The sequence below is a fragment of the Kogia breviceps genome, chromosome 18, assembly GCF_026419965.1.
Source record: "Kogia breviceps isolate mKogBre1 chromosome 18, mKogBre1 haplotype 1, whole genome shotgun sequence".
NCBI lineage: Eukaryota > Metazoa > Chordata > Mammalia > Artiodactyla > Physeteridae > Kogia > Kogia breviceps.
In genome coordinates, this window is record NC_081327.1 from 55,179,954 (window position 1) to 55,204,822 (window position 24,869).

At 56.5% G+C, this 24,869-nt stretch overlaps 2 protein-coding genes across 16 annotated transcripts in view; one reads left to right on the forward strand and one right to left on the reverse strand.

The window, feature by feature from the left end:
* GSE1 (Gse1 coiled-coil protein) overlaps nucleotides 1-23,084 on the forward strand; it is a 418,214-nt gene extending 395,130 nt beyond the window's left edge. For 11 of the 14 annotated variants that reach the window (XM_059045487.2, XM_067020279.1, XM_059045488.2 and 8 more), the window contains 13 exons: nucleotides 2,175-2,350; nucleotides 2,797-2,994; nucleotides 3,610-3,801; nucleotides 4,255-4,559; nucleotides 5,111-5,435; nucleotides 7,755-8,368; nucleotides 9,530-9,642; nucleotides 9,881-10,151; nucleotides 11,578-11,691; nucleotides 12,509-12,874; nucleotides 14,524-14,802; nucleotides 18,603-18,706; nucleotides 19,143-23,084. In XM_059045487.2, coding sequence (XP_058901470.1) covers nucleotides 2,175-2,350; nucleotides 2,797-2,994; nucleotides 3,610-3,801; nucleotides 4,255-4,559; nucleotides 5,111-5,435; nucleotides 7,755-8,368; nucleotides 9,530-9,642; nucleotides 9,881-10,151; nucleotides 11,578-11,691; nucleotides 12,509-12,874; nucleotides 14,524-14,802; nucleotides 18,603-18,706; nucleotides 19,143-19,277 — 3,192 coding nt within the window. In that variant the 3' untranslated portion in view covers nucleotides 19,278-23,084. The remainder of the gene's footprint in view (nucleotides 1-2,174; nucleotides 2,351-2,796; nucleotides 2,995-3,609; nucleotides 3,802-4,254; nucleotides 4,560-5,110; nucleotides 5,436-7,754; nucleotides 8,369-9,529; nucleotides 9,643-9,880; nucleotides 10,152-11,577; nucleotides 11,692-12,508; nucleotides 12,875-14,523; nucleotides 14,803-18,602; nucleotides 18,707-19,142) is intronic. The other 3 variants (XM_067020280.1, XM_067020281.1, XM_067020282.1) reach the window with 3 other exon arrangements.
* GINS2 (GINS complex subunit 2) overlaps nucleotides 17,003-24,869 on the reverse strand; it is a 47,371-nt gene continuing 39,504 nt past the window's right edge. Inside the window, exons 5-8 of one of the 2 annotated variants that reach the window (XR_010837985.1) lie at nucleotides 24,566-24,769; nucleotides 20,336-21,242; nucleotides 19,096-19,230; nucleotides 17,003-18,977 (exon numbers count right to left, since the gene is read on the reverse strand). Coding sequence is in view for 1 of the 2 variants with exons in the window: in XM_059045524.2 (XP_058901507.1) it covers nucleotides 24,644-24,769 (126 nt within the window). In the remaining variant the exon portion in view is untranslated. Of the gene's footprint in view, nucleotides 18,978-19,095; nucleotides 19,231-20,335; nucleotides 21,243-22,359; nucleotides 24,770-24,869 lie in introns of those variants that run through there. The other variant, XM_059045524.2, reaches the window with a different exon arrangement.

Below are 24,869 nucleotides of genomic sequence, written 5' to 3' on the forward strand. Positions count from 1 at the left end.
AGAGCAGCTGAGGAGAGCCTTTGCACCTCGTCGCGGGGGTCAGCACTTGTACTGGCCTGGCCCTGCGTCCGCAGAGGGAGGGGTGCGAGGGGGACCCGGCACGCTGAGGACAGCCCCTTGGGTGGTGGTGTCGACAGGGAGCGCGGGAGGGTGTAGGGGGGTGGGCTAGGAGGTGCAGCTGCTTGCGCGAGACCCCCGCTTCCCGTTTCCACCCGTGCACCCATTCCTGCTGCTCCGTGAGCCGCTGCCGTGATGGCACATTTGACAGCTGTGGGAACCGAGGCCCAGGGCAGTTATGGGTCCCGTCCAGAGTCTCCGGGACCAGACGGGAGCCACCCCGCGCCGGGCCCCGTGCAGAAGGCTCGTAATACCCGGGCGGCGGTCTCGGGCTCCCTGCCCTGACCCGGGCTTGACGCACGCGTGGGTCTCACCCTTGATTGCTGCTTTGTGACCACCCATCCCGGGAAGGGCAGCTCGGACACCACGAGGCCCCGCCGTGAGCGGAGGGGCTGCGCCCACGCGTGGGAACAGGTGTGGCCGCTCATTAATTATTCCAGTCAGCGGCCTGTCTCCTCCGATTAACGATCACTGCCGCGGCGCCCGCCCACCCAGCACGTTCGGCAAATACGGTGACGGACAGGCCCCTCCCGCTCCGCGGGATCACCCTTGGCTGGTGTGGAGGCGGAGGGGTCGCCGGGGGGCTGCGCACTCTGTCCCTTGCCCCCCACACGGGGAGTGAGATGGTTGGGAGTCTCTGCTGCCCCGTCTCCTGACTGTGATGGAAGGTCGCTGGCAGAGCAGGGCTGGAGGCACAGGAGAGGGTGTCTCCTCGGGGACAGACTCGTGTCACCGCCCCACGTCCGGTGGTCATTCCTGGACACGCGCCACATCAGTGAGGAGACAGGGTTGTGGCCCAGCGTGGCTGTGGGGTGGACAGACCTGGCCCCACGCCCTGCTTGCTGCGGCCGACCAGGGGCGGCCGGGCCTGGTGCCAGGTGGCGGGCGTCGTGCCATCTGGCCAAGGAAGGGCCGGGTTGTGGAGCATTCGGGGCTTAGGGGAGGCCTGGGCCGAGATGTCCTCATCTTAGGCTGAACAGGGTGTCACGGTGACGGACCCCCGGACTGGCGGCTGCTCCCGCGTCGAGAGCGAGAGCCCCCGGCTGCTGTGGAAGCTCGGAGCCTGCTGTGCGCCCCTCATTCACACGCCCGTGTGAATGACCCCAACGACAGAACCTTTCGATGGGCTGTGGACGCTCCTGTGGGCAGGCGTGCAGGACGTTCCTCCGTGTGGCCGGGGGTTCTGGGGGCCGCCTCCTCCCCCGTCCTGCCCTGCGTGAGCGCTTTCTGGTTTCTCGGGGTCTGCCTTCCCGCCAGGCCCCAGGTCACTCTCTGTGTCCGGGAGTCTGGGGCAGGCAGGCCCACAGCCCTGCCCCCGTCAGTGTGCAAAGGTCCCCAGACAGGTCTGGCCAGTTGAGGTCCCACGGCTGCCTGCTCTGGTTGGCGCCCGGGCCGCCCCGGGGTTTGTCCGGGGGACAGGCTGGCACCCTCTGCCCAAGGGCAGCAGCAGCTTCTCGTCCACGTCCTTCATGGGCACCGTGGGCCGAGAGGTATCTGTGACGCAGGCCGGCAGCTGGCAGCACAGCTGACGCCTTGGCCCCTTGGGATGCCGGCGCACGCCTGGCGATCAGTGGCCTCGGGCTCCGCGTGGTTCCATCACAGCCTGTGCAGCGCAGAGCTCACCCCCGGCGGCTGGGGGTTGTGCGGGGACCAGCATCATCCAGCTCCCGCGTCTGAGTTTGGAGCAGGTGTGAGCTGTGGGAGATCCGTGCTGGGAGGGCACAGGCGGCCCTACTGTGCTGTGTCTCCTCACGGGCACTCGTCTGGACCCCAGTCCGATCCTGGGGTGTGTGTCCTTTCCTGTCGCCCAGATGTGTTTCAGTCCAGACCCACGCATCATTGGAACCCGTGTCCTCCTTTCTGTTCCTCCTGCCACGCCGCTCATACTGCAGGTTTGGGTGGAAAACCGTAAGGAAAGGCCATCTCTAGATCGTTCTCTAAAGCTTGACACACACACACGCACACGCACGGCCGAGTCTAGAGGAAGGCCTGGCTCATCGTTGGCCATGGTCTGAGCCGCCTGCCTCCGCCCTAACCTGCTGCTCTCCGTTCTCTAGCAAGACGCTGGCTCTCGGGGCAGCGGCAGCGGTCGGGAACGCCTCATCGTGGAGCCCCCGCTGCCCCAGGAGAAGGCAGGGGGCCCGGCCATCCCCTCCCACCTGCTCAGCACCCCCTACCCTTTTGGCATCTCCCCCAGCTCGGTGGTGCAGGACTCCCGCTTTCCTCCGCTGAAGTAAGTGCAGGTCGGGGCCCGGGGAGGGGCACGCATGCTGGGCTCTGGACCCCTGAGGCTCTGGCCGCCAGGCCGGCCACGCCAGCTGAGCCCAAGAGCCGCCAGATGGTGGCTCAGCCGCGGGCCGGCAGCCCCGTCTGCGCCTGCTGGCCGTTTCCACGCTGAGCTGACGGCTGGCTCTGCCGTCTGCCCGACCCTAAACCCCCAGCTTGGGGCTCCCGGGGCCAGGGGTCCCTCCAGGGTGCGGGTAGCAGCCCTGCGCCCACTTGCTGAGGATGACGGGGGGCCGGGGGGGCCCAAGGAGCAGCAGCTGTCCACCTGTACCCTGGGCCTCCTACCAGGGCCTGTCCTTGCGAGGGAGGCGTGGTGGAGGGGCGGGGAGGTTGGCCCGTTTCCCGGCCTGGGGCTCACCTCTGCTTTCCATCCTCTGTCCGTCCCTCCCGTAGCCTCCAGCGGCCCGTGCACCACGTGGTGCCCCCCAGCACGGTGACGGAGGACTACCTGCGGAGCTTCCGGCCCTACCACACCGCCGAGGACCTCCGCGTGTCCTCCCTGCCTCCCCTGGGCCTGGACCCGGCCACCGCCGCGGCCTACTACCACCCCAGCTACCTGGCCCCACACCCCTTCCCCCACCCGGCCTTCAGGTGAGGCGCCCCAGATCTCCCCACGCACCCTTGGGCAGACACTGGTTGGGGCCAGATTCCCAGGGAGCCCCCAGGCGGCCGCTCCTAGCAGGCCTGCAGGTGAGCCGTTAGGACCGCCCCCGGAGGGAAATTCTGTCCGAGCTGGAGCTGCCCTTGCCCCAGCTCCTCCCTCTCCCGCCGTGGGCTCCACTGGTGCACGTAAGCGTTAAAGCACAGAGCACACGGTTTGTGTGTGACCAGGAAACCCCACTGGAGACGGCGCTGTACCACTGCTCTCCGTAGAAGCTTCCCACGTCCTCCCTGACGGCTCGGCAGTTATGCTGTGGACCACCCCTCCCCAGACCCGGAAGTCTCCTCACTTGGCTGGGGGTGGCCCGCAGGGCCTTGGAGCCCTGAGCTGTTATCATCTGTTGGCCTCTGGGAGGAAGGGGCTTTGGGTCTGGCTGTGGACGTGGACCCTTTCCGCAGGGCCTTCCTGGAGGCTCTGTGGCCGTCCTGTGCTGTCCAGCGCCCCTGGATCAGTAACCGTACCTGGCTGGGGCGCCTGGTGGTAGGGCTGGGCCTTGCCTTTTTTCCTTTACCTTCCGTGCTCACCAGCCCCGTCTTCTCGCACAGGATGGACGACTCTTACTGCCTCTCGGCCCTGCGCTCCCCTTTCTACCCCATCCCCACCCCCGGCTCCCTGCCCCCACTGCATCCATCAGCTATGCATCTCCACCTCTCGGGGGTCCGCTACCCGCCCGAGCTCTCGCACTCGTCCCTGGCGGCGCTGCACTCAGAGCGGATGTCCAGCCTCAGTGCCGAGAGGTAAGCCCCGTCCCAGGCCGGGTGTCCTCTGCTCTTCCCTCCCCGGACGGCAGAGCCGGGCTGGGCCGTTTGTGTGCGGCCAGGCGGGCTCCTTGGCAACTCGTGTCCTGGGTCTGTTGGCCTGCAAAAGGGGCGGTGACGGTGGGTGCTTTGAGCTCCTGGTCAGTGCCTGACGAGGCTGCATCCTCAGACTCTCCCGCCCTCGGCCGTGAGCTTTCCGTGGCGCCTCGGGAGTCTGTGCACAACTTGTGATCTAATGGACTTAGAGTTTCTTGGCGCGTTAACAAAAGTAGAACCTGCCCCGTCTCCCGTCACCATCCGGATGGGAATGCTGGCTTTTGCACGGAAACCTTGGTCCCGGGCGTCAGCTCCTCGCTTCTGGGGGTTCTCCGTAGCGGACGACCCTGAGCACCCCTGCGATGGAGGTCACGTCTCCCTGTGCTCGCCCTGCAGGATGCAGATGGACGAGGAGCTGCGGCGAGAGAGGGAGCGCGAGCGCGAGCGGGAGGCTGACCGTGAGCGCGAAAAGGAGCGTGAGAAGGAGCGCGAGCGGGAGCGTGAGAAGGAGCTGGAGCGGGAGCGCGAGAAGGAGCGTGAGAAGGAGCGCGAGCGGGAGCAGCGGGCCCGCGAGAAGGAGCTGCTGGCCGCCAAGGCACTGGAGCCGGCCTTCCTGCCCGTGGCCGAGCTGCACGGACTGCGGAGCCACGCCGCGGAGGAGCGGGGCAAGGCCTCGGAGCAGCTGACCCCAACCCGAGCAGGTACCCGAGGGAAGGACCGTGCTGGGCCTCTGCACGAGGAAAGGGCCCTGCTGTGTAGCGTCTGCCTGCTGGCCTGCAGCGGGTTCACACCGTGCCTTTTGCAACCCACGATCCTGATGTCTCCGGACAGGGAGCCGGGGGGAGAGGCACAGGATACAGAGAAAACAGATGTAGGTGGACAGCTGAAAGACTGTGCACCATGGGAAAACGTAACAGCGTTCTTAGGAAGGGATAGTTTTAAGTTTTTTTAACCTTAGTTTTTAACGTTTTATTTTATTATACGTACGCGTAACCTACCTTGTAGCAACCGGCTCGGGTGATTCCCAGAGCTCAAGTCTGCTCTGGCGTGTGGGCGTGAGCCTGTCCCACACGCCTACACCCAGCGTGTCACCCGGATGAGGCGAGCGCCCGGGAGCATCCAAGCCCCCGGCTGTTCTGGCCCGGCTGCGGGGAGGCCCTTGGAGGGTGGTGTCTCCTCCGGGAGGACGGGCAGCGGGGAGGGACTGAGCCTGGTGCTGAGATCCCGCCGTGACAGCCTTTCTCCCCCACAGAGAAGCTGAAGGACGTGGGCCTGCAGGTGCCCAAGCCCGTGCAGCACCCCCTGCACCCGGCGGCCGCCCCGCACCACCCTGTGCCCGGCCTCCTCTCCACCCACGGCCTCTTCTCTCTACCGGGCAGCAGCGCGGCCACGGCCCTGCTCCTGCAGCGCACCAACGAGGAGGAGAAGTGGCTGGCGCGGCAGCGGCGGCTGCGGCAGGAGAAGGAGGACCGCCAGTCGCAGGTGTCCGAGTTCCGGCAGCAGGTGCTGGAGCAGCACCTGGACCTGGGCCGGCCGCCGGCGCCCGCAGACGCGGAGCACAGGCCTGAGAGCACCAGGTGGGCCCGGGGATGGGGGCGGATGGGGGCAGCGTCTGCACGAGGGAGCCTGCGTTTAAGGAGCTCCTGTGATTGACTGCCTGCGAGCCCGCGAGTGTTGCCACTTGTATTTCATTTCACCTTCTAACCCCCGCCTTGGCCTGGAGGAGGGAGCGGTGAGGAGGGAAGGCAGTTGCTCAGGGCCGTCCATCCCCGAGTAACCTGTGTCTACGGCCGGGCCCTTCCCACTCCGCCCAGCTGCCTCCCAGCAGGGACGCTCGTGGTGCCTGAAGGAGGGTGAGGGAGAAGCCTTCATCCAGTAATTATGTCCGTTCTTTGCATCTCCCTTGGCCCAAACTTTTTTTTTTTTTAATGAGAAGGGGGACTCCCTCTAATTTTTAATCAAACAAGAAATTAATTTTACCGCTTTTGTAATTTAAAAAAATACCCGTTTCTCCAGCCCTGTTCTAAAAAAATTTCCAAGAGGCCTTTGCACCTGTCTCTGGGACCCCTGGCTGCCGACACCTGCCTTGTGAGCTGGGCCCTTTCCTACAGCTGCCCCTGGGGCCTCGCTGCTCCCTGTCTGCTGATCTGGCTGTCACCTCGTGTCCCCCACCCCACCTTCCCTCCCTCCAGGGCTCACTCTGAAGGGCCGGGCTGAGCCCCATGCCGGAGTTGGTGGCGAGAGCCTGGCCAGGCCTGGGCACACTGGACACTGCTCCCCCTCTCTGGGCCCATCTCCTTCAGCTTTGCACAAAGGAGGTTGGGTGGGAGGGTATCTGAGCCTCTTCCCAGCCCCTGACGTCCATGGTGACGTCTGGGTCGGAGGCATTGTAAACGTCCCCTTGTTCCCTCCCCCTTTCTCCAGCTTCTGGCTGACTGGTGGGGTTTTTTCTGTGTCCTGGGCATGGCTGGCCCGTCCAGCAGTCCTGCCTCTGCGTCCACTGAGGGGATTCGCTTGCTAATCGGGTGAGACCAGGAGTGCACTGTGGCCAGGCCCCTGCCTGGGCCTCCTACCTCCTCCGGCCTCTGCACCGCTCGGCGTGGCCACAGCGAGGCCTGTGCTGCAGCCGGTCCCTCTGGTCCTCGTCACACCCAGGGGACGGGGCGAGCAGTCAGCACATGTCCAGCATCTCCTGATAAACTCAGGACACGCTGATTCCTGAGGGTGTCTTCTTCCACTTGGGGCTGCAAGATCCCAGCGCAGCTGTCAGGGCCTGTGTGCTGCCGCCCCCAGCGGGGGTGGCCTCTGCCTCGGCCCTCACCTGGCCTCGGTGGCCCCCACAGCAGCGCGAACCTGATGGTCTTTCGGGCCCTTGGACTCCCGGTTAGAAAACCAGCCTGTGCCTGGCTGCAGCACGTGAAATATTGCTTCGCTAACAGGTTTCATTGCTCTGCTGTTTACTTAAGGACTGACCGCTTCTGGATATGGTTCCCTTTCGTATCCGCCCAGCAGAGGCGCAGTGGCCTTGGTGGCTCTGATTAGCCGGCCCCCTCCTCGGCCAGGCAGGCGGAGCCCTGAAAGACGACTTGCTCAGTGCCTGCCGTGGCCTCTTCCCTTTCCCCTTCCTTCCCCCCAGACCTCACCCTGGGTCTCCGTGGCAGCGTGGGGCTTCCCTTAAAAAATAGACAAACTCTGGAGAAACAGCAGCCATGTAGTCCTTTGGAAGGTGAGCGTCGTCTTAAATGCCCCGAGGAAGGAGGCACTTAGCTTCAGGGCAAGGCTGCGTGTCTGATGGAAGGTCCCCGCTGGCTCCCTCCCTGCCTGCGTGCGAGGGGTGCGTGCTCCGGCAGGTGGCCTGGCTCTCTGGGCGGAGCTGCCGGCCGTGAGGGTGTCCATGGAAGCAGGTATAGGCCGGGTGGACCCCCGAGGCCGGGCTCTTGCTGCTCTCTGTGAGCACGGAGGGAGAGAGGAGGCCGGCCCTCTCTGCGTGGCTCGCCTGAAGGTGGGGTCGGGCCGGGGATGGGTCTGTTCTCGGCGTGCTCAGAATTCAGGAAGCCGTGGGACAGGGTGAGCTGCTGTGAGGTTGCGGGTGAGAGACGGGCTCGAGCGGGTCTGGCCGGGCTGGGACTGTCTCTGCCCTAGACCCGCAGAGCCCACGTCGGGCTCCCTGTCCTCTGCAACGCAGGCCTGCACACGCCTGCCTCGAGCTGTCCACAGAGAAGAAGGTGGCGGAGCGGAAGGCCCGTCTTCCCTCCAGCCTTTGACGTGGCCAAGAGGAGGCCTGCTCGCCCCTCCAGCTCTGGCCGGCTCGGGGTTCCCGGCAGGCGGCCCGGGAGCCAGGGTGGCTGGCGCGCCCGGGCCCTCACGGCTGATGGCTGTTTCCGCTCCCTTTGCAGGCCGGGACCAAACCGTCACGAGCCGGGAGGACGCGACCCGCCGCAGCACTTTGGTGGCCCCCCGCCCCTCATCTCACCCAAGCCCCAGCACCACTCGGTGCCCACGGCCCTCTGGAACCCGGTGTCCCTGATGGACAGCACCCTGGAGACACGGCGCGCCCCCGAGGGCCACCCTCTGCACGGCCACCCCGCCCCATTTGAGCCCAGCCGCCAGGCAGCCGTCCCGCTGGTGAAGGTGGAGAGGGTCTACTGCCCCGAGAAGGCAGAGGAGGGACCCCGGAAGCGAGAGGCTGCCCCCTTGGACAAGTACCAGCCGCCGCCCCGTGAGGTGGGGGGCCTGGAGCAGCAGGCCTTCCCCCCCGCGCCGACACACTTCCTGGCGGAGCTCGAGCCGTCCACCCAGACCGTCCTGGGCCAGCCCCGGGCCTCGCTCGCCCCACCGGCCCCCTTCGGGGAGCCCCCCGGGCCCCTGAAGCCGGGCTCACCCTACCGGCCCCCGGTGCAACGGGGACCCGACCCCACGTACGTCTACGACGAGTTCCTGCAGCAGCGCCGGAGGCTGGTCAGCAAGCTGGACCTGGAGGAGCGCCGGCGGCGGGAGGCCCAGGAGAAAGGTCTGGTGTCCCTGGCGGCCCCGGCCCTCCCTTCTCCCTTCTCCCTGGTGCTTTCTGCCCTGGGGTCTCAGCGGCTCCAGGGAGCAGGTTCACTGGCTCCTGCCTGACACTTCTGCTGGGGAGACAGACCCGGGCCCCCCTCGTCTGTCTTGCCACACTGCGTGTTATCCCCAAAAGCCAAATCGTAGGCTGTCTGTGACAGTTCCACAGACACGCACGGTTAATAGGTGATGAACAGAGGCCAGTAAGACAGTCTGAAGTACTAACAGTGCGGTGTAAAGGGGAGGAGACTGTTGAGAGCGCGGCCCGGGGCCCCACAGGGACTCCGCTCCTGGGGCTACCTTCCCAGTTACAGGAAGGTGGGCGGCCTGGGTGGGGGCAGGAGCTCTGGCCGCCTCTCCTTCCTGCTCCTGCACAGGGTGGGGTGGGACTCAGCCAGCGGCACCCTGGTTTCCCCGAAGAGCCACGGAGAACAGGCGAGCAGGCCCGGGGCAAGCATGGCTGTCCCCCACCTTCACCTGCTATCAGACCAGGAGGGATCAGGGGTCGAGACCAGTTTCTTCTGCATGGTGTTGAATTCAGCCTCTTAGCTCTTAGCCAAGGCTGAGTGAGTCTTGGTTGGTCTATGTTGTTGGTCTAGGCTAAATTTAGAGCCCCAGAAAGGTTTTTCCGCTCCACTCACCTTGTGAGAAGGCGGGGGGAGAGCCACAGTGCCCTCGGGTGCAGGGGTTCCGTTCTCTGCACAGGAGTTTGCACGCATGCTCTGTAGCTTTCAGGGGACCGGGACCTGAGTGTGCCTGTCCGCTCCCGAGCAGGAGGGAGCGGATGTGCAGGCAGCCTTGGGCTGCCATGGACGTGGCCCCGGGCCTGTGTGATGAACGGCCCCCTGCCGGGGGATTGGTGTTGGCCAGGAGGCCGCCTGGTCACTTGGGGTCTGTGGATCCGAGGGAAGCTGGGTGCCTGCCTTCTGCCCTCTACCTGCCGGCCCTGAGAAGCCCTAGGACTAGCGGTTAATGCGCATTTCCACCTGGGGTGCAAGGAATCTGGCTTTGGGGGTGCTCAAAGGGCAGTAGGGCCTGGCCTGCCAGGTGGCGTGCCCTGTGTGTGTCCACTGGCGAGTCGAGGCTCCCTGCCCAGCTGAATAGATCCGTCCACCCCCAGGGTACTACTACGACCTTGACGACTCCTACGACGAGAGTGACGAAGAGGAGGTCAGGGCCCACCTCCGCTGTGTGGCCGAGCAGCCGCCCCTCAAGTTGGACACGTCCTCCGAGGTACCTGGGGTTCGTCGCTGTGATCAGGCTCTGGGCTGGGCTGCTGGCACCCGCCTCGGTGCCTGCCTCTGGGCTTTCCCACGCTTGTTGGGATGCCGTCAGGGCCCTCCTCCTCCCAGGCCCTGCGCGGAGTGGCCACGGCACAAGAGCTTCGAGGACCCCAGGAGGGGCCCCTGGGTCAGTGGAAGCACGCCACTGCCAGTGGTTTCAAACTCATTTGTTTTCTTTCCCAATCTAGAAGCTAGAGTTTTTGCAACTTTTTGGCTTGACCACCCAACAGCAGAAGGAGGAATTGCTGACCCAGAAGCGGAGGAAGCGGCGGCGGATGCTGAGAGAAAGAAGCCCGTCGCCCCCGACGGTTCAGAGCAAGCGGCAGACGCCTTCGCCGAGACTGGCGCTGTCCACCCGCTACAGCCCCGACGAGATGAACAGCAGCCCCAACTTCGAGGAGAAGAGGAGGTTCCTGACCATCTTCAACCTGACCCACATCAGCACTGAGAAGAGGAAAGGTGAGGCCTGCGCGGGGCGGGGCCTCGCGTCTCTGAGGAAGGAGCCGGGGCCCCGGGCTTCCTCCTGGCTCCCTCTGCTCTCACAGACTTGCCCCACTGTCTCCGCCATCACACTGCTCTCCGTCGAAAACTCGCACGGCCCCCTTCAAAGCCTGTTTTCTCTTGTCTCATGCCGGGTGGAGTTGCAGACGTGCTGATGTCTGTGTACGGCCCACCGTGAGCTTGGCGCCTGCTCTCGTCCCTCGTCGGGTCTCCCGGCGCCTGTAGCCGCCCTGGGTGGGGGTGGCCGTGCGCCTTCCCTAGCAAGGTGCTCAGACTCCTCGGTTGCGGGCGTTTTCTCTTGGCGGCTGCTCTCATGGCCGCTGGGCCTCGCATTCTGACGGCAGGAGGCCTGGGGGGGCCCGCGGCAGCTGGGCACAGCCAACGCCCACTGGGAGTGGACGATTTTGCCCTGAGAGGTGCTCCCAGACCGGCCGGGCCACCACGCGCCCTGTTGGGGGCTGACTCTTGGGCTGGAGCCCGTGGCGCGGCCTGAACACTTTCTGGGGCGCCCGCTTCCCTGGTCGGCCGCTCACGCTAGCTCGGTGCCAGGACGGTGGCGCAGGTGAAAACTAGGGCTTCCTGGGGTGCACACCCCCACGTTCCCCTTTCTGGTGCTCGCTCACCTCTTTCCAGAAGGAAGTCAGAGGAAAGCAAAAGTGCTTCTTGGCCATCTAGTTGCTTTCACTTATTTCATTAGCGGGGGTGTAGCATTCGGGTTTTGTGTTGGACCCGTGAGCTGGAGTTCCTGCTTTCTCTTGAAGTGGCAGTGACACGATTACCAAGGCAAATCCCTGGGAACGTGCGTGCATAGTTCTGTTTGTAAAGAGCATCTTTCTGCCTGACTTAATTCCTGGAGGGAGCCGCCTGCAATGTGGCCACGTAACTTTCAGTCCGCGAGAGGCCCCTGAACTGCGTCGGGAATCTGTGGCATCAGATGTCACCGGGTCGGTGTCCCTTTTCCCTAAACGGCAGAGTTGCACTCGCCTGGCAGGCGGCGGGGAGGAGACTGTGTCAGGAAGCAGCCTGTGCTTCCCAGGGTTCTGTGGGGCTCTTCGGGGTTGCTTCCTGTGTCGGGGCCGACTTTTTTTCTCTTTTAAATAAGAATTTGTCCCCAGAAGCTCGCAGGTACCGCTTATTCACTGCACGCACACACAGCCGTTCTCGAGCCCAGCTGAAATGTTACGTAGTAGAAGCTGAGAGGAGTCTGGGCTCGCTGGAAAGTGCGGTTTCTTCCTCTAAACCTAGCCTGTCCCCGTGGCTTTGTGTTTCTCGTTCTCAAGGACGACTCGTGCCTGCCAGTCGCGGCCTGGGCTGGACTCCTGCTCCCCTTCCCTCCCAGGAATGACACGATCCTCTTGTTAATCTCGGGCTGCTTTTCTCATAGACAAAGAGAGACTTGTTGAGCTGCTCCAGGCCGTGAAGCAGAAGGCACTGTCAGCAGCGGTGGCAGATCCGCTCAGGAACTCTCCGAGGGACAGTCCTGCTGGGTCCCTGAGCGGTAAGGCCAGCCCCATCCGCCACCGCCCGGGACTGTCCCGGGGGCTGCCCAGGGTCAGAGGCCACCACCCCAGGTCATCTTCCTCCTGGACACAGCGTGTGCTGCTTTCTCTCCATCTCTCTCTCTCAAGCTTCCTGCGCGTGGGAAGGATCTCCTCGGCCGGAGCGCGAGCCTTGGCGGTCGGGGCTCAGAGGGTTCGGGGGAAGGCCCCGGCTGCGGCAGACTGTGCCCGGTGGTCAGTGTGGCTCTGGCCGCTGTCCGTCCACCCAGCGGTGGCCCGGGTCTCAGCACCTGCTGCTTGGGCTCTGTGCTCCCGTCCATCCACCCTTCGCTCTCCTCCCGGTGTCTTTGTCTTGCTCTTTCTGCCTTGCAGGCCCCTCCAGTACCTGCTTCCACACCTTCTCTCTCTCTCTCTCTCTCTCTCGTGGCTCTGACTCTCTTGCACTGTCCTGCTGAAGGGGCAGGAAACCTTGTTGGTCCGGCCCTGTTCTCAGCTCTTAATTGGATCTTTCTGGTCGGGTCGGGCTACGTAACTTCCTGCCGTTGGGATGACCGAAAGCGATTGGCTTCTTCCTTCCTTCAGATTCTTCCTTCCTTCAGATTCTTCTTCCTCTCAGATGCCCTCCTGGGGCACCTTTCAAGGATGGCCTTGCTGCTAAAGACACCCTGTCTCAGACCACACGGTGCGCACTGACCTTTTGGCTCCGGAGTCCGGGTCCTTTGTCCTAGGTCTTCATTCAGCGTAAGCTCTAGACATCAGGGTTGGCCCGTTCACATTGCAGGTCTTAACATGTTCCTCACTTTCTGTCTCTAAAAGAACCAGCCACGCAGCAAGCCTCTCTGGATACGGAGAAGCCTGTGGGTATCACTGCTTCCTTATCTGACATCCAGAAGGCCACGGAGCCTGGCAGACTGGAACAGCTCCGGCCCCAGGACCGAGCCCAGGAGCCAGCCCCCGCCAGCGGTGAGAAGGCCAGGCCGAGCGAGGCCCCTGGGGGCAAGAAGAGCCTGAGCATGCTCCACTACATCCGGGGCCCCGCGCCCAAGGACATCCCTGTGCCGCTGTCCCACGGCATCAACGGGAAGAGCAAGCCGTGGGAGCCCTTCGTGGCGGAAGAGTTCGCGCACCAGTTCCACGAGTCCGTCCTGCAGTCCACCCAGAAAGCCCTGCAGAAGCACAGAGGTAACGAGGCCGCCGCCTGGCTTCGCTGTGGAGCGCCGCTCAGGGTGCGTGAGGCACCTGGCGATAGAGGCAGGTTCTGCCTCTGCAGGCCCAGCGTGGGGCCTGAGAGCGCACCACTTGGAGCGGGTGCCCGGGTGCTGCTGGTCCGTGGACCAGACGTCAAGGAAGCTTAGCAAGAGAGGCCATTTGAATTTAATAAGGCCCTTCAAGGAGCCTTTTCAGCAAAAACAGGATGCATGCCTTCTATAACAGACTCACCTGGAAACCTCCCTATCCTTTGATAAATAGGCCCAGTGAGCAGCGCTTTGTGTGACGTACTGGTTGCTCCAGCCCCAGGTGAGAGCCCCCAGACTCATGCCCCTGGGACATTTTGGTGGCAATCACTGCAGGTCAGAGAACAGGGGTCAGTACCTTTCATTCCCGTTGATTAGGAAAGAATCCTCAGTGATTAAGTCACTACTGAGTGTAAAATAAATTTCTGTATACTCCAGTAGCCAGAAGAAAGTAATGTGGTTATCACGCCAAAACCTGTAAAAGAAATTTTATTACTGCAACCTAGAAAAGCTGACTAGATAAGTAGCACTTGTAGACAGTCAGTATGCTTCAGACAAATTAATGCTGTCGGCAGAGATGAAACGATACTCAAAAAGCAAAGGGCAGTGGATTTTGCAGTGATCTTTACAAAAACACCGCTCTCCACGGCAGGAGGGGCACTTGATTGGAAGTTGGTTGTGAATTTACTTGAACCATACTTTTCAAGAAGGAAGTGTTTTCACTGTGTGACTAGATCAAACTCCTCTGTGCTCCCCCCTAAGACACACCCACAGAGGCTTTTCGGTGGCCCGAGGACACGTTTTTCCTGCCTCATTTCAACCGTTCCCTGATGTTGCACCTGTTTCCTCCAGACTTTAAAGTCACCCAGCCCCTGACGGTTTGGGCCGTACTGGTCCACTGACTGCCCGAGGCTGCTGTCCACGCGGGGAGGCACCTTGTGCCTGTTAGACCACCAGCAGCAGGGCCACAAGGCAGAGCGGACCTTGTCTACACAGGGCCCCGCCAGTTATTGGCCTCCTGGTAGCTGGCAGGGCACGGGGTGTGTTCAGGGACTGGAGCACCTGCATTTCGTGAGGAGCGGGGGCTGATACTTACTGAGGGCCCCCTGTAGACCAGAGTTTCACAGAACACGATGTCGAAGCTCAGGGCCTAACACAGCTGAGCTCCTACCCGTGGTGCAATTAATTGAATACAGGCCTGCTGCCGTCTTGTTTATTTATGGCTGCACTGGGTCTTCGTTGCTGTATGCAGGTTCTTGTCTAGTTGTGGCGAGCGGGGGCTACTCTTCGTTGTGGTGTGCGGGCTTCTCACTGTGGTAGCTTCTCTTGTTGCGGAGCACGGGATCAGCAGTTGTGGCTTGTGGGCTGTAGGGCACAGGCTCAGTAGTTGTGGCGCACGGGCTCGGTTGTTCTGCCTGCTGCCGTCTTTATGGCTCTTTTCAGCCCTCCTAATGCTGCTGTCTTTGGTCCCCGCAGGGCACAGACCTCAGCACGCTTCGTCTTGTCTGCGGGGAGACCTCAGCCACACTGACTCTGTCGCCTGCCCCCAGCACAGGTCCCCACAGGCCCTGTGATGAGCCATCTTCTCTTCCGCAGGAAGCGCAGCTGTGCTGTCTGCAGAGCAGAACCACAACGTCGACGCCTCTGTCCACTACAACATCCCCGAGCTGCGGTCCTCTAGCCGGCTGCCTCTGCCGCAGCGCGGCGGGCAGCAGGAGCCCCCCACCGGGAGGAAGGGCCCCCTGGCACAGGAGATGGACCCGGACTCGGAGGAGGAGGACGACGACGACGGAGAGGAGGACGACGAGGACCCCCCTAAGCGCAAGTGGCACGGGATCGAGGCCATTTTTGAAGCTTACCAGGAACACGTAGAAGGTACGCAGGGGAGTGGGAGGCAGGCCCAGGCGAGGGCCCTGGAAAGACAGGGAAGGAAAGCTTAAGGGGCCAGTCGGCGCCAGGTTTGGGGGACTGTTTCTAAGTCGTGGCACTAGCAGCACTCGGGGTTCTTGGGGTCCCTGGGCCACAGCTAGGCAGAAACACCGGAAGGTACATCTCCGTCACCCGTTTGGCCTATTCCCAGAACCGTTCCTCAGGCTTCTGTGGGTATCCGGGCTGACTTACAGGGGCAGGTCCTCACGGACAAACCTGAGGCCATCCTCACTGGAGGAATTTAAGCACCAGGCGCCTGTCCCCACTCAGCGTGGCAGCCCAGACCTGGGCCTGCTCGCCCTCTGCTGTCTTCCATTGCGCTTAACATTCTATCAGTCCTGACACCTGTGGCTACGTACAAGGGTCCTGGAAAGTGCAAAGTTGCTTCACTTAGCCGAGCCCCGCATGGCCAGGCTGCTCACGTGTGCAGCGTCTCAGTGACACGGCGGTGTCCCCCACATGCTCTGTGGTCCTCCTGGACCAGCGCTTTGTACAGGAGGTGAACCCTTGTTGGCCACCAGCATGTCAAAACCCAGGCCCCTGCCACTCCCGAATTGTTTATTACCATATCATACAGGAGTCTTAATTTTTATCATGAATATCATGATCGTTTCAAATATTTTAAAGTAAGCATTTTAAAACGTGCCAAGTACAATCAAAATGCCCACGTAGTCACAACCAGTGTCAACTCCTACATTTTGTTTATTTACTTTTTATTGACATGTATAGTTGATTTACAGTGTTGTGTTATTTTCAGGTGTAGCAGTGATTCGGTTATACATTCAGTTCTTTTCCATTATGGGTTTATCACAGAATATTCCCTGTGCTATACAGTAGGACCTTGTTGTTTTTACCCTATTTTATGTATAGTATCAACTCCTACATTTTGCTTCCTTTTCTCCTTCAGATGGAACCGTCATTTTGCATTTTAATAGCATTCCTTTTTATTTTAACACAGTGTACTGTATCCATCTTTTCTGGGTTTATTTGTTGGTGCCTTGTTGGAATTCCTTCCCTACCCCAAGGACATGATAACAAATGCATGCATTTCCTTCTAAGTCTTCAAGTCCTGCTTTTCTTGTGCATAGAATTCATTTATTCATTTCTGTGGGTGGGGTAAGGTAGAAGCGCAACTCCTTTCCCACCCAGATGACCAATTATCCAGAGGTTTATGGGGTGCCTCTTCCCCAGGGGTTGTGCTCCCCACGCGCCCAGGCCTGTCTCTGGGTGCTCCCCTGGCCTGTCCCTGTGTCGCTGCCGTAGCTTTGCAGCCCCCCATTGTCTGGAGTAACTCACCCTGACTTTTCTGACAGCTCAGCTGTTCTTGGCCCTTGGCTTTCCCTGGTGAATTTTAGGATCGCCTTTTTTGTTCCACCCAAAAAACTGTTAGATTTTCAGGTACACTGAATTTATAGATTTGGGGAAAATGGACATCTTTGGCTTTAAATCATTTTTGCTCCGTGAGTGGTTGACTTTCCTTTTATTAGATGTAGTTTTAGGTATCACTTAGTTGTTACTGGGGGTGTTTTAGTTTTTCTTGTCCCTTATTCCTTAGATGATCATAGATGACCAGGCCTGCCACTAAAAAGTTTTGTTCTTTCCTTCTGAATTTGTATACATTTCCTTTTCCTTGTCATGCTGCGTCGCCTAGGATCATTTGTAGGCTGTTGAACAGGGACACCTGTGGGGCTCTTTTCTGTGAAACTTTACAAGTGCTCCAGTAAGTTGCTGCTGAGTTTTCTGGTGTGCGGTTGTTGAGAGTCAACTAATGTATTTTCTAGATTTATTGAGATGACAGCCTTGTTTTTCTCACCTACTGATGTTTTCTGATGTTGCTTACTCCTTGCTGAATTTGATTTGTTAGTACTTCTAAGATTTTTAATTTATGTTCTTGAGTGGTATTTGATTTTATTGTACTCCTGCTATCATGATTGTTCTAGCTTCTGTAAAGTCAGTCACGTAGCCTTCCCTGGCTTCCACTCTCTGAAACACTTCATACAAAGGAGGGATTTATTCTTTTTTTTTTTCTTATTGGAGTACAGTTGATTTACAATGTGTTCGTTTCACATGTACTGCACAGTGATTCAGTTGTGTGTGTGTGTGTGTGTGTGTATATATATATATATATATATATATATATATATACACACACACACACACATATGTGTCCACTCTTCTTTGGATTCTTTTCTCATATAGGCCATTACAGAGTACTGAGTTCCCTGTGCTATACAGTAGGGTCCTTATTAGTTACATATTTTACATACAGTAGTGTGCACATGTCAGTCCCAGTCTCCCCAATTGATCCTTCCCCCCACTTTCTCCCCTGGTAGCCATAAGTTTGTTTTCTACATCGGTGACTTTATTTCTGTGTTGTAAATAAGTTCGTTTGTACCATTTCTTTCGATTCCACATACAGGTGATATCATATGATATTTGTCTTTTTCTGTCTGACTTTGCTCAGTGTGACAATCTCCAGGTCTATCCATGTTGTTACAAATGGCATTATTTGGTTCCTCTTTATGGCTGAGTAATACTCCATTGTATATATGTACACGTCTTCATCCATTCCTCTGTCGATGGACATTTGGGTTGGTTCCATGTCCTGGCTGTTGTGAGCGGTGCTGCAATGAACATTAGGGTGCACCTATCCTTTCGAATCATGGTTTTTTCCAGATATGTGCCCAGGAGTGGGATTGCTGGATCTTATGGTAATTCTTTCTTTAGTTTTCTGAGGAACCTCCATACTCTTGTCCATCGTGGCTGCACCAACTTATATAGGAGGGTTCCCTTTTCTCCACACCCTCTCCAGCATTTATTGTTTGTAGATTTTTTGATAATGGCCATTCTGAGCGGTGATACCTCATTGTAGTTTGAATTTGCATTTCTCTAATAATAAGTGATGTTGAGCGTCTTCTCGTGCTTTTTGGCCATCTCTTGTCTTCTCTGGAGAAACGTCTGTTTAGATCTTCTGCCCTTTGTTTTTGACTGGGTCGTGTTTTTTTGGATATTGAGCTGCAGGAGCTGTTTGTATATTTTGGAGATTAATCCTGGTGGGTCTCATTATTACAAATATATTCTCCCATTCTGTGCATTGTCTTGTCATTTTGTTCATGGTTTCCACTGCTGTGCAAAGCCTTTAAGTTTAATTCAGTTCCATTTGTTTATTTTTATTTCCATTACTCTAGGAGGTGGATCAGAAAAGATCTTGCTACAGCTTATGTCAGAGACTGTTCTGCCTATGTTTTCCTCTAAGAGTGTTATGGTATCTGGTCTTACATTTAGGTCTTTAATCCATTCTGAGTTTATTTTTGCGTTAGGGAGTGTTCTAAATTTCATTCTTTTACATGTAGTTGTCCACTTTTCCCAGCACCACTTATTGAAGAGACTTAAAGCAGGGATTTGTTCTTGAAGGTTTGAAGTCACTCTCCTGTTAAAACCAGGCTCAGTATCCTTTGGAAAGGCAGTCATTAGAAGTTTTCATAGCTACACGTTTATCCTTAATTACTTCCTAACCTATATCCCGTAAAATTGCCTTTTGATGCTCGTGCTTGGTCCTCGTTCCATGCCACCGGGTTGGATTTACTTTAGTGGTACTTAACCTACTTCCCAGCACGATGGAGAGGGCTGGCAGCAGTGTGGTCCACAGGAGAGCACTTTGCTGGCTGCTCTAGAGAGAGGGCAACACTCGCCAGGCCTGTGGCCGCTGCATACAGGAAAGGTGTCAACATCGCTTGTCTTTTCAGAGCAAAATCTAGAGCGGCAGGTGTTACAGACGCAGTGCAGGCGGCTGGAGGCCCAGCACTACAGCCTCAGTCTCACGGCCGAGCAGCTCTCCCACAGCATGGCGGTGAGTCCCAGGGCACCACCGCGCGGGGCAAAGGAATGAAAACGGGCTCCTGGGGGGTTTTCTTGGGAGGAAAGCCCTCAAGGCGAGTCGGACTCCCCCCCGCAGCCAGGCTCAGCCCTGCAGCTGTGCTTCCTCTCGCCCATGGGATGGGGGCTTGTCTCAGATCGGGTCTTACACATCTTGGCCACCCCTGAAGCAGCAAAAGTTTTAGAGCAGCAGGGCTAATTTTTCAAATCTCAGGGTTGAAGCTGAGACAGCACCAGACACTGTCCTGTGAGAGAGCGCAGGTGCTGTAAGAATCCGAAACCTCGGGGACAGTTAGAACTGATTCTAAGTGCTGAAGGTTGGCCTCCGGCACATTCATGCATTCCACACACACGTTTCCTTACCGCGTGAAATGAGTGTTCCCCGTGAATTTCTCTCTCTCTCTCTCCAGGAGTTGAGGAGCCAGAAACAGAAGATCGTTTCGGAAAGGGAGCGACTCCAGGCAGAACTGGATCACTTACGGAAGTGCCTTGCGTTGCCTGCAATGCATTGGCCTAGAGGTTACTTTAAGGGATATCCTAGGTGACGGTTTCCCTTGCACTAGGCCGAACCTATAGTATAGAAATATTATCTATTTTATTACCTTGAATATTTAATATTTTTCACTGGGAGGTTTGAAGCTTAAAAAAATGAGAATGTGCCATGCATGAAGCAAAGGATTCCAGGCTCCAGAAAAAAGAACGAACCCGCCTTGACTTCAATGCAATTGAATCGCCTTTGTAATTCAGCGAGCAGCCCCTGTAGAACACCCAGTTTTTTCTTTTTAAAGGCAGTTTTATTCTTTCCCCACGTCATGATTTTTTAATCTGAAGATGAAAGGCTCCATTACCAACACTAAAATTCGATCATTTCTAGCCCCTGGGTGTGTAAGACTGGATCGGACCGTTGGTGTTCTGTCCTGTGTTGCCATGTTACTAGGCCTCGAGAACGCAGGTTGTTCTGGCTGCAGGGGGTGGTGGCCGGTCTCGGTCCTCCCCGGGACTACTGAGATCTACTTCAGTGGAAGGAAGGTGGTGTGCATTTTTAAGTAAAGGGCTTATTTCAGTTTTTCTGCAAAAATTTTCTTCAAAGCCACAGGTCCTAGGAGCACACAAAGCAACAGTACTGAAGCCTCACCCAAAGGCTTTTCCCCGGAAAAGCTCTTATGTTACCTAAAGATAAAAAGCAAATCAACAAACTGAAGGTACCTTTCTATTACTTCCCGGGGGAAAATGTACACATTTATTCACACCCACCAGATTGTTACTGCGGTCAGGGTGTTTTCATACAAACACATTTTTGAGAGGAAAGTCAAAGGTGCTTCAGCCTTGTACTGTGTATATATATTAAAAAAACAAAGTTTTGTATGTTTTTATTACTTTAATTATTGTTATAAAAAAGCCTGCCATTTTTAATATGTGGTTTGGAGGGATTTTTGTTGTTTGTTTTCCTGTTTGGGGGTTTTGTTTGTTTTTTTGTTTTGTTTTTCTGGGCAAAAAAAAAAAACCTTGCTTTTAGTGTTTGTACTGCTGCTGGTCAGGACATTAAGATATTGAAGTGTTTTTAAAAAAAATTAAAGAAGAAGAAAAAAGTAAAAGAGCTTACCACTGGCGCCTATGCGATCACTTCATTTTTGAGTTGCACCAGAGTGATGCTGTAGAAAGCCATGGTTCCATCTTACCTCCTCCGGCGCCCCTCCCCTGCTCCGGACAGCAGCCAGTTCACCACGCACCATGCTATGAAGCGAGGAGGGGCGGGCTCCAGTGGGAGCCAGGCGGACGCTGTGTGCCCACCTTCACGCGCGCAGGCGCACACGGGCCTCGTTCAGAGCCTTTGAGGAAGGGAGCGGCTGCTGGGACAGGATGCTGAGGCGTCTTACAGCAGTCCGTGCGGGTGCAAAGTAGAAACTGTATAGGGTTCACTTATTTAGGTGCAGAGCTTTGTGCCAGTCTGGAAGTAGGGTGAACAATGTCTGCGCAGAGCTTCTCTTCTTGGACTGACTTAACTGTGCCAACCACAGGAGCGGCTAGGAGCGGGGGTGATCGTCTCAATGCGAAGCATGGGGGGAGCCCTCCCTTCTTGCCCCAGTTATTGCAGGTTCATGCAGTGTGAAATCTAGATCAGGAAGGCATCTCTTGCCCAAATGGGCCTGAACCAGAGGCCAAAGCAGCCAGTGGTTGGTCTGCCCCGAGGGAGGGGAGGGGAGGGGACCCGAGCATCACGCCCTGGGCCAGGGGAAGGGCTGGCTGACCTTCAGGAAGGCTACTCACTGTGATCAGCGGCCATGCCCTCGGCCCCAGACCTTAGCTGCGCAGAACAGCTTGCTGGCAGATGGCATTGTGTCACTTTATCTGTTCCCACACAGTTTGCTTTGTATGTCTGCCAAGAATCTTCCAGTTATTAGCAAACTCAGACAAAAAGTGCCGCCAGTATTATCAGCAGTCAGCAAGTGCTTTTCTCTCTACAGAAACGACTTGACGAGAACTAAGGGCTCTTCCGGGGGCCTCCTCCCCTGCAAAGACACAGAGAGTGCCGTGTGCTACAGGTGGCAACAGGTGTTTAGAGGGAGCCCCACTGCCAACGATCAGGGCAAAACGTCACTGAATTTCTCTACCTAAAATCTGCTTGCTGTCTCTGAAGGCCTAAGGGTTACATCTTAACACTTCCCCCCAGTCCTCCTTCCTCAGTAGTAGGAAAGGTCTGCATGCCTTTGCTCCTGGGCTCTGGTAAGGGTCCTGGCCAAAAAGCAAAGGGATAACTAGATCTGATAACTTGCACAGCCCCATCCTGTTACCACCTGAGGGGAGCGCCTGTGTCTGCTGGCGTTTTGTTGCTTTGGGGAGGAGGACGCGGCATGCAGTTCAGTTAACGGGATGGCTGCCCAGGGGTGCGGCTGTGTCACTGTCACCGAGTTAGAACTGACTGCCTTCCCCCTGCGCCCCCTCTGAGCTGCTCCATCACTCTGCTTCCCCATACTCCCACCTACCTGTGAGGGTCTCTGAATATTTCAAGGCTCAAAAAGTAATAGGACAATCAATATAAATACAAACCCATAAGGCAACATGAATAAGCGAAGAAAAAGGTAACAGAGTGTCTTTGGAAATCGAAAGTGCACCACTGAGACACAGTACCCAATCTTGGGGGTTTTTTGTTCCATTTAATAATTAGTTTTATAATCTGGAAACGCTTATTCTGAAAGAGCAGGTAGCATCAGAGCCTCTTTTCAGTTAGGGCTTAAAAACTGACAGAAATATGGAATCCCTGAAGCTTTTCAGCTGTTTCACATTGAGTTTGAAAGAGACAGTGCACCACATCTGCTCTAGAACTGATCATGGAACTTCTGTGTATTTTTGTGAACAGTCCTTCACGACCTGTGCCTTCCCACGGCACCTGGGAGAGACGGCTGCCGTCTGCCCTCTGAAGGGGGTTTCGCTAAACCTGTGCGGGATCCCTTCCAAAAGTGAGTCGTGTGGTTCTGCATTTAATCAGATCATTAGCAACAACCCAGAGCTTTCCCCCAAGCTTGGCGCCACATGTAGAAACAAGCCAAACTGACACGAAATACCATAATCTTAATCCATTATCTCAGATAAGTGACCAAGATAGGCTCTTCGACAGTGTAGTCTATATTCTAAAGGAAACAAAACATTTAATTGGCATTAACGTGCAAATAGATTACACACCCTCAGGGAAACCCAAAGGGATATTAAAAAGGAGCCCACACCTTGAGCAGAGTAGCGGAAGCACTGAAGTGTTCTAACAGGAAATCTTCAATTTGTACGTGGGGTGCTGTTGCATCAAGTAGCTCACAATGCTGTCACATCTCCCAAACTAGACTGCATACCCCCCCCCCTCCCTTTCCCTCTGGGCCGCGGCTCAAAGTGTAGCAAGTTCCAGGGACCTGCCACCAGATGGAGATGGCCAGCCCCGCAACGCTGTTCATCGTACAGCGCGGATTAGCCACTTGGCAGCAGCCCTGTCCTCTTCCAAGTAGCCACACCATCGACTTTACTACTTGCAGTAGCCTGTCCCCAGCTCTCTGATCCAGCGCTTAACCTTAACTCTTTAACTCTGCCTTGACCCAAGGAAGACCACGCTAATCAAGCAGTCGTGTTACTTTGTATGTACCTGTACTTAACTGCTAGAACAGTCAACCGGTACATGGAGGGAGGAGGAACGGTGCCTCGGTCACTCTGGGGGGCAGTTTAGATGCTGTGAAATTAAACCTGTTTTAAGTGTACTTGTTTGAATTAACTGTATTGTAATATTATTTGTTGAATGTAGTAATTAGGTATTTATGAATATATTGCTGTAATTTCTGACAACATCCAAAAAATAAAATCTTCCTAAATCATCTTAAGAGAAAAATCTTTTCTATGTTATAATAAGGCCAAAAAATAAAAATAAGAGCTGAACAATTACACAGCTTTACAGGTAAAGTGTGCAGACAGATTCGACTGTGCCTCAGCCAGGTTTTAAGAGAAGGGGATTCAGGGTGAGATATGAGATACACAGGACTCCTGAACCGCCACAGTAACATGTGGTTTCATTCTAGAAGATTCCCCAGATTAAATCTGAAGGATTCTGCATAAGAGAGAGATGAAAAGACAAGTCCTGTCATCTCTTAAGTGATGGAGACCAGGTCTTCTGGGTCTTCATCCCTCCGTGTGCGGCCCTTTGGTGCTTAAACAATAGCTGCTTGTGAGAGGGACATCTGGGTACCCATCTGGGAATGGAGGAATAGTGCTTGAACAGCTTGAAGTTTGTATTTTAAACACTGAAGGGTAAGAACACCAGCACATATTCTTTAGGCCCACTTGATCACGCACATACACCCTTCATAACCCTCGAGATGGCATGTGACTGCTTTTGACCCACGGCGCTACCATTGGAAACCCGCTGGTTACCGAACCTACTCATTACAGGACTAGACGATCATTTCCGCCCCCACGAGGTAATGTACTTTCCTTGAGGGACTGAGCAATGCTAGCGCTGAAACTTTTCCTCCTAGGGGAAAACACCAATACCATTACCTGAGCCACTGCTGCCCAGAACTGCCTTACCCTCAGTCCATCAAGAACCACGTCATAGGCCCCACTCGTCCCCCTGGCATCGTGTCTCCAGCTTCACTCACACACTCGATAACACGGAATTGATTTTCCCCTGACTTTCCTCTTGCTGATAAGCAACGCTTTAGGGCCTTACCCAGAAGCAGCCAAGAGAACAAGAGACACCCAGAGTGTCGGTCAGAAGTTCACAATTGCCTGCTAAACCTCTCAAGTTTGGTCCATCAGATCATTCTAGCCACTTGGCCTGCTCCTTTGCGTGGCAGTTATGCAGGAAAAAAACCCAACAGAGATTTGGGTTGATTTCATCTTTATTGTGTATCAGGGCTTAGATTACGGGTGGCTGTCACTCGCCACTCATCTGCTGTCCTCCGTGTGAATAGCCTCTGTAGCAGACTCTAAATTTAGCCCAAGAGATCAGGGTCAAGAAGGGAGAAAAATGACCACGGCCACGTTACCATCCTGCCATTTCTCCATCTTAAAAGCAACACCGGACATCACCGAACACTCAACCTGCACACGACAGTCCCGTAGTCCCGTGCAGGAGACCCACAGCTCTGCTAGGGAAATCATTCGTTCTGCCAATGCTTTTCTCATTTCACCATGAAAGGACAGCTGGCTCCCAGACACAGACGCGGAATTACAGAATGTCTCGAGGACTAAGCACGAGCCTGTTGCTTTCCAACAAGGTTATAAACCCACCCCCTGCTTCACTGCACTTTTTTGCACACATTCAGAAGCGGTTCTAGAACTCTGGAAATGTGAGTACCTCTGTCACTCCCGAGCACTCAGGCCCCCCAGTGAGCCTCCTGCCGGCAGACACGGGCCTCTGCAAACCAGCCTCTGCCTACAAGTCCTGAGACTGGGCGCTGTCAGAAGGCTGCAGGTTCGTGCGGAGCTTGTACATGTGATTGAGCGCTTGTGTGAGGAAAGCCCCGCTGGTGTTGATCTCCATCAAGGTCAAGTTATCCAGCTAAAACACAAGGGCAAACAGACCGGGTTGGTTGAGTCTTTGATTTCACGAAAGGTTAAATCTACTGGATAAAAATAGGAACCAATGAGTAATAATTTTC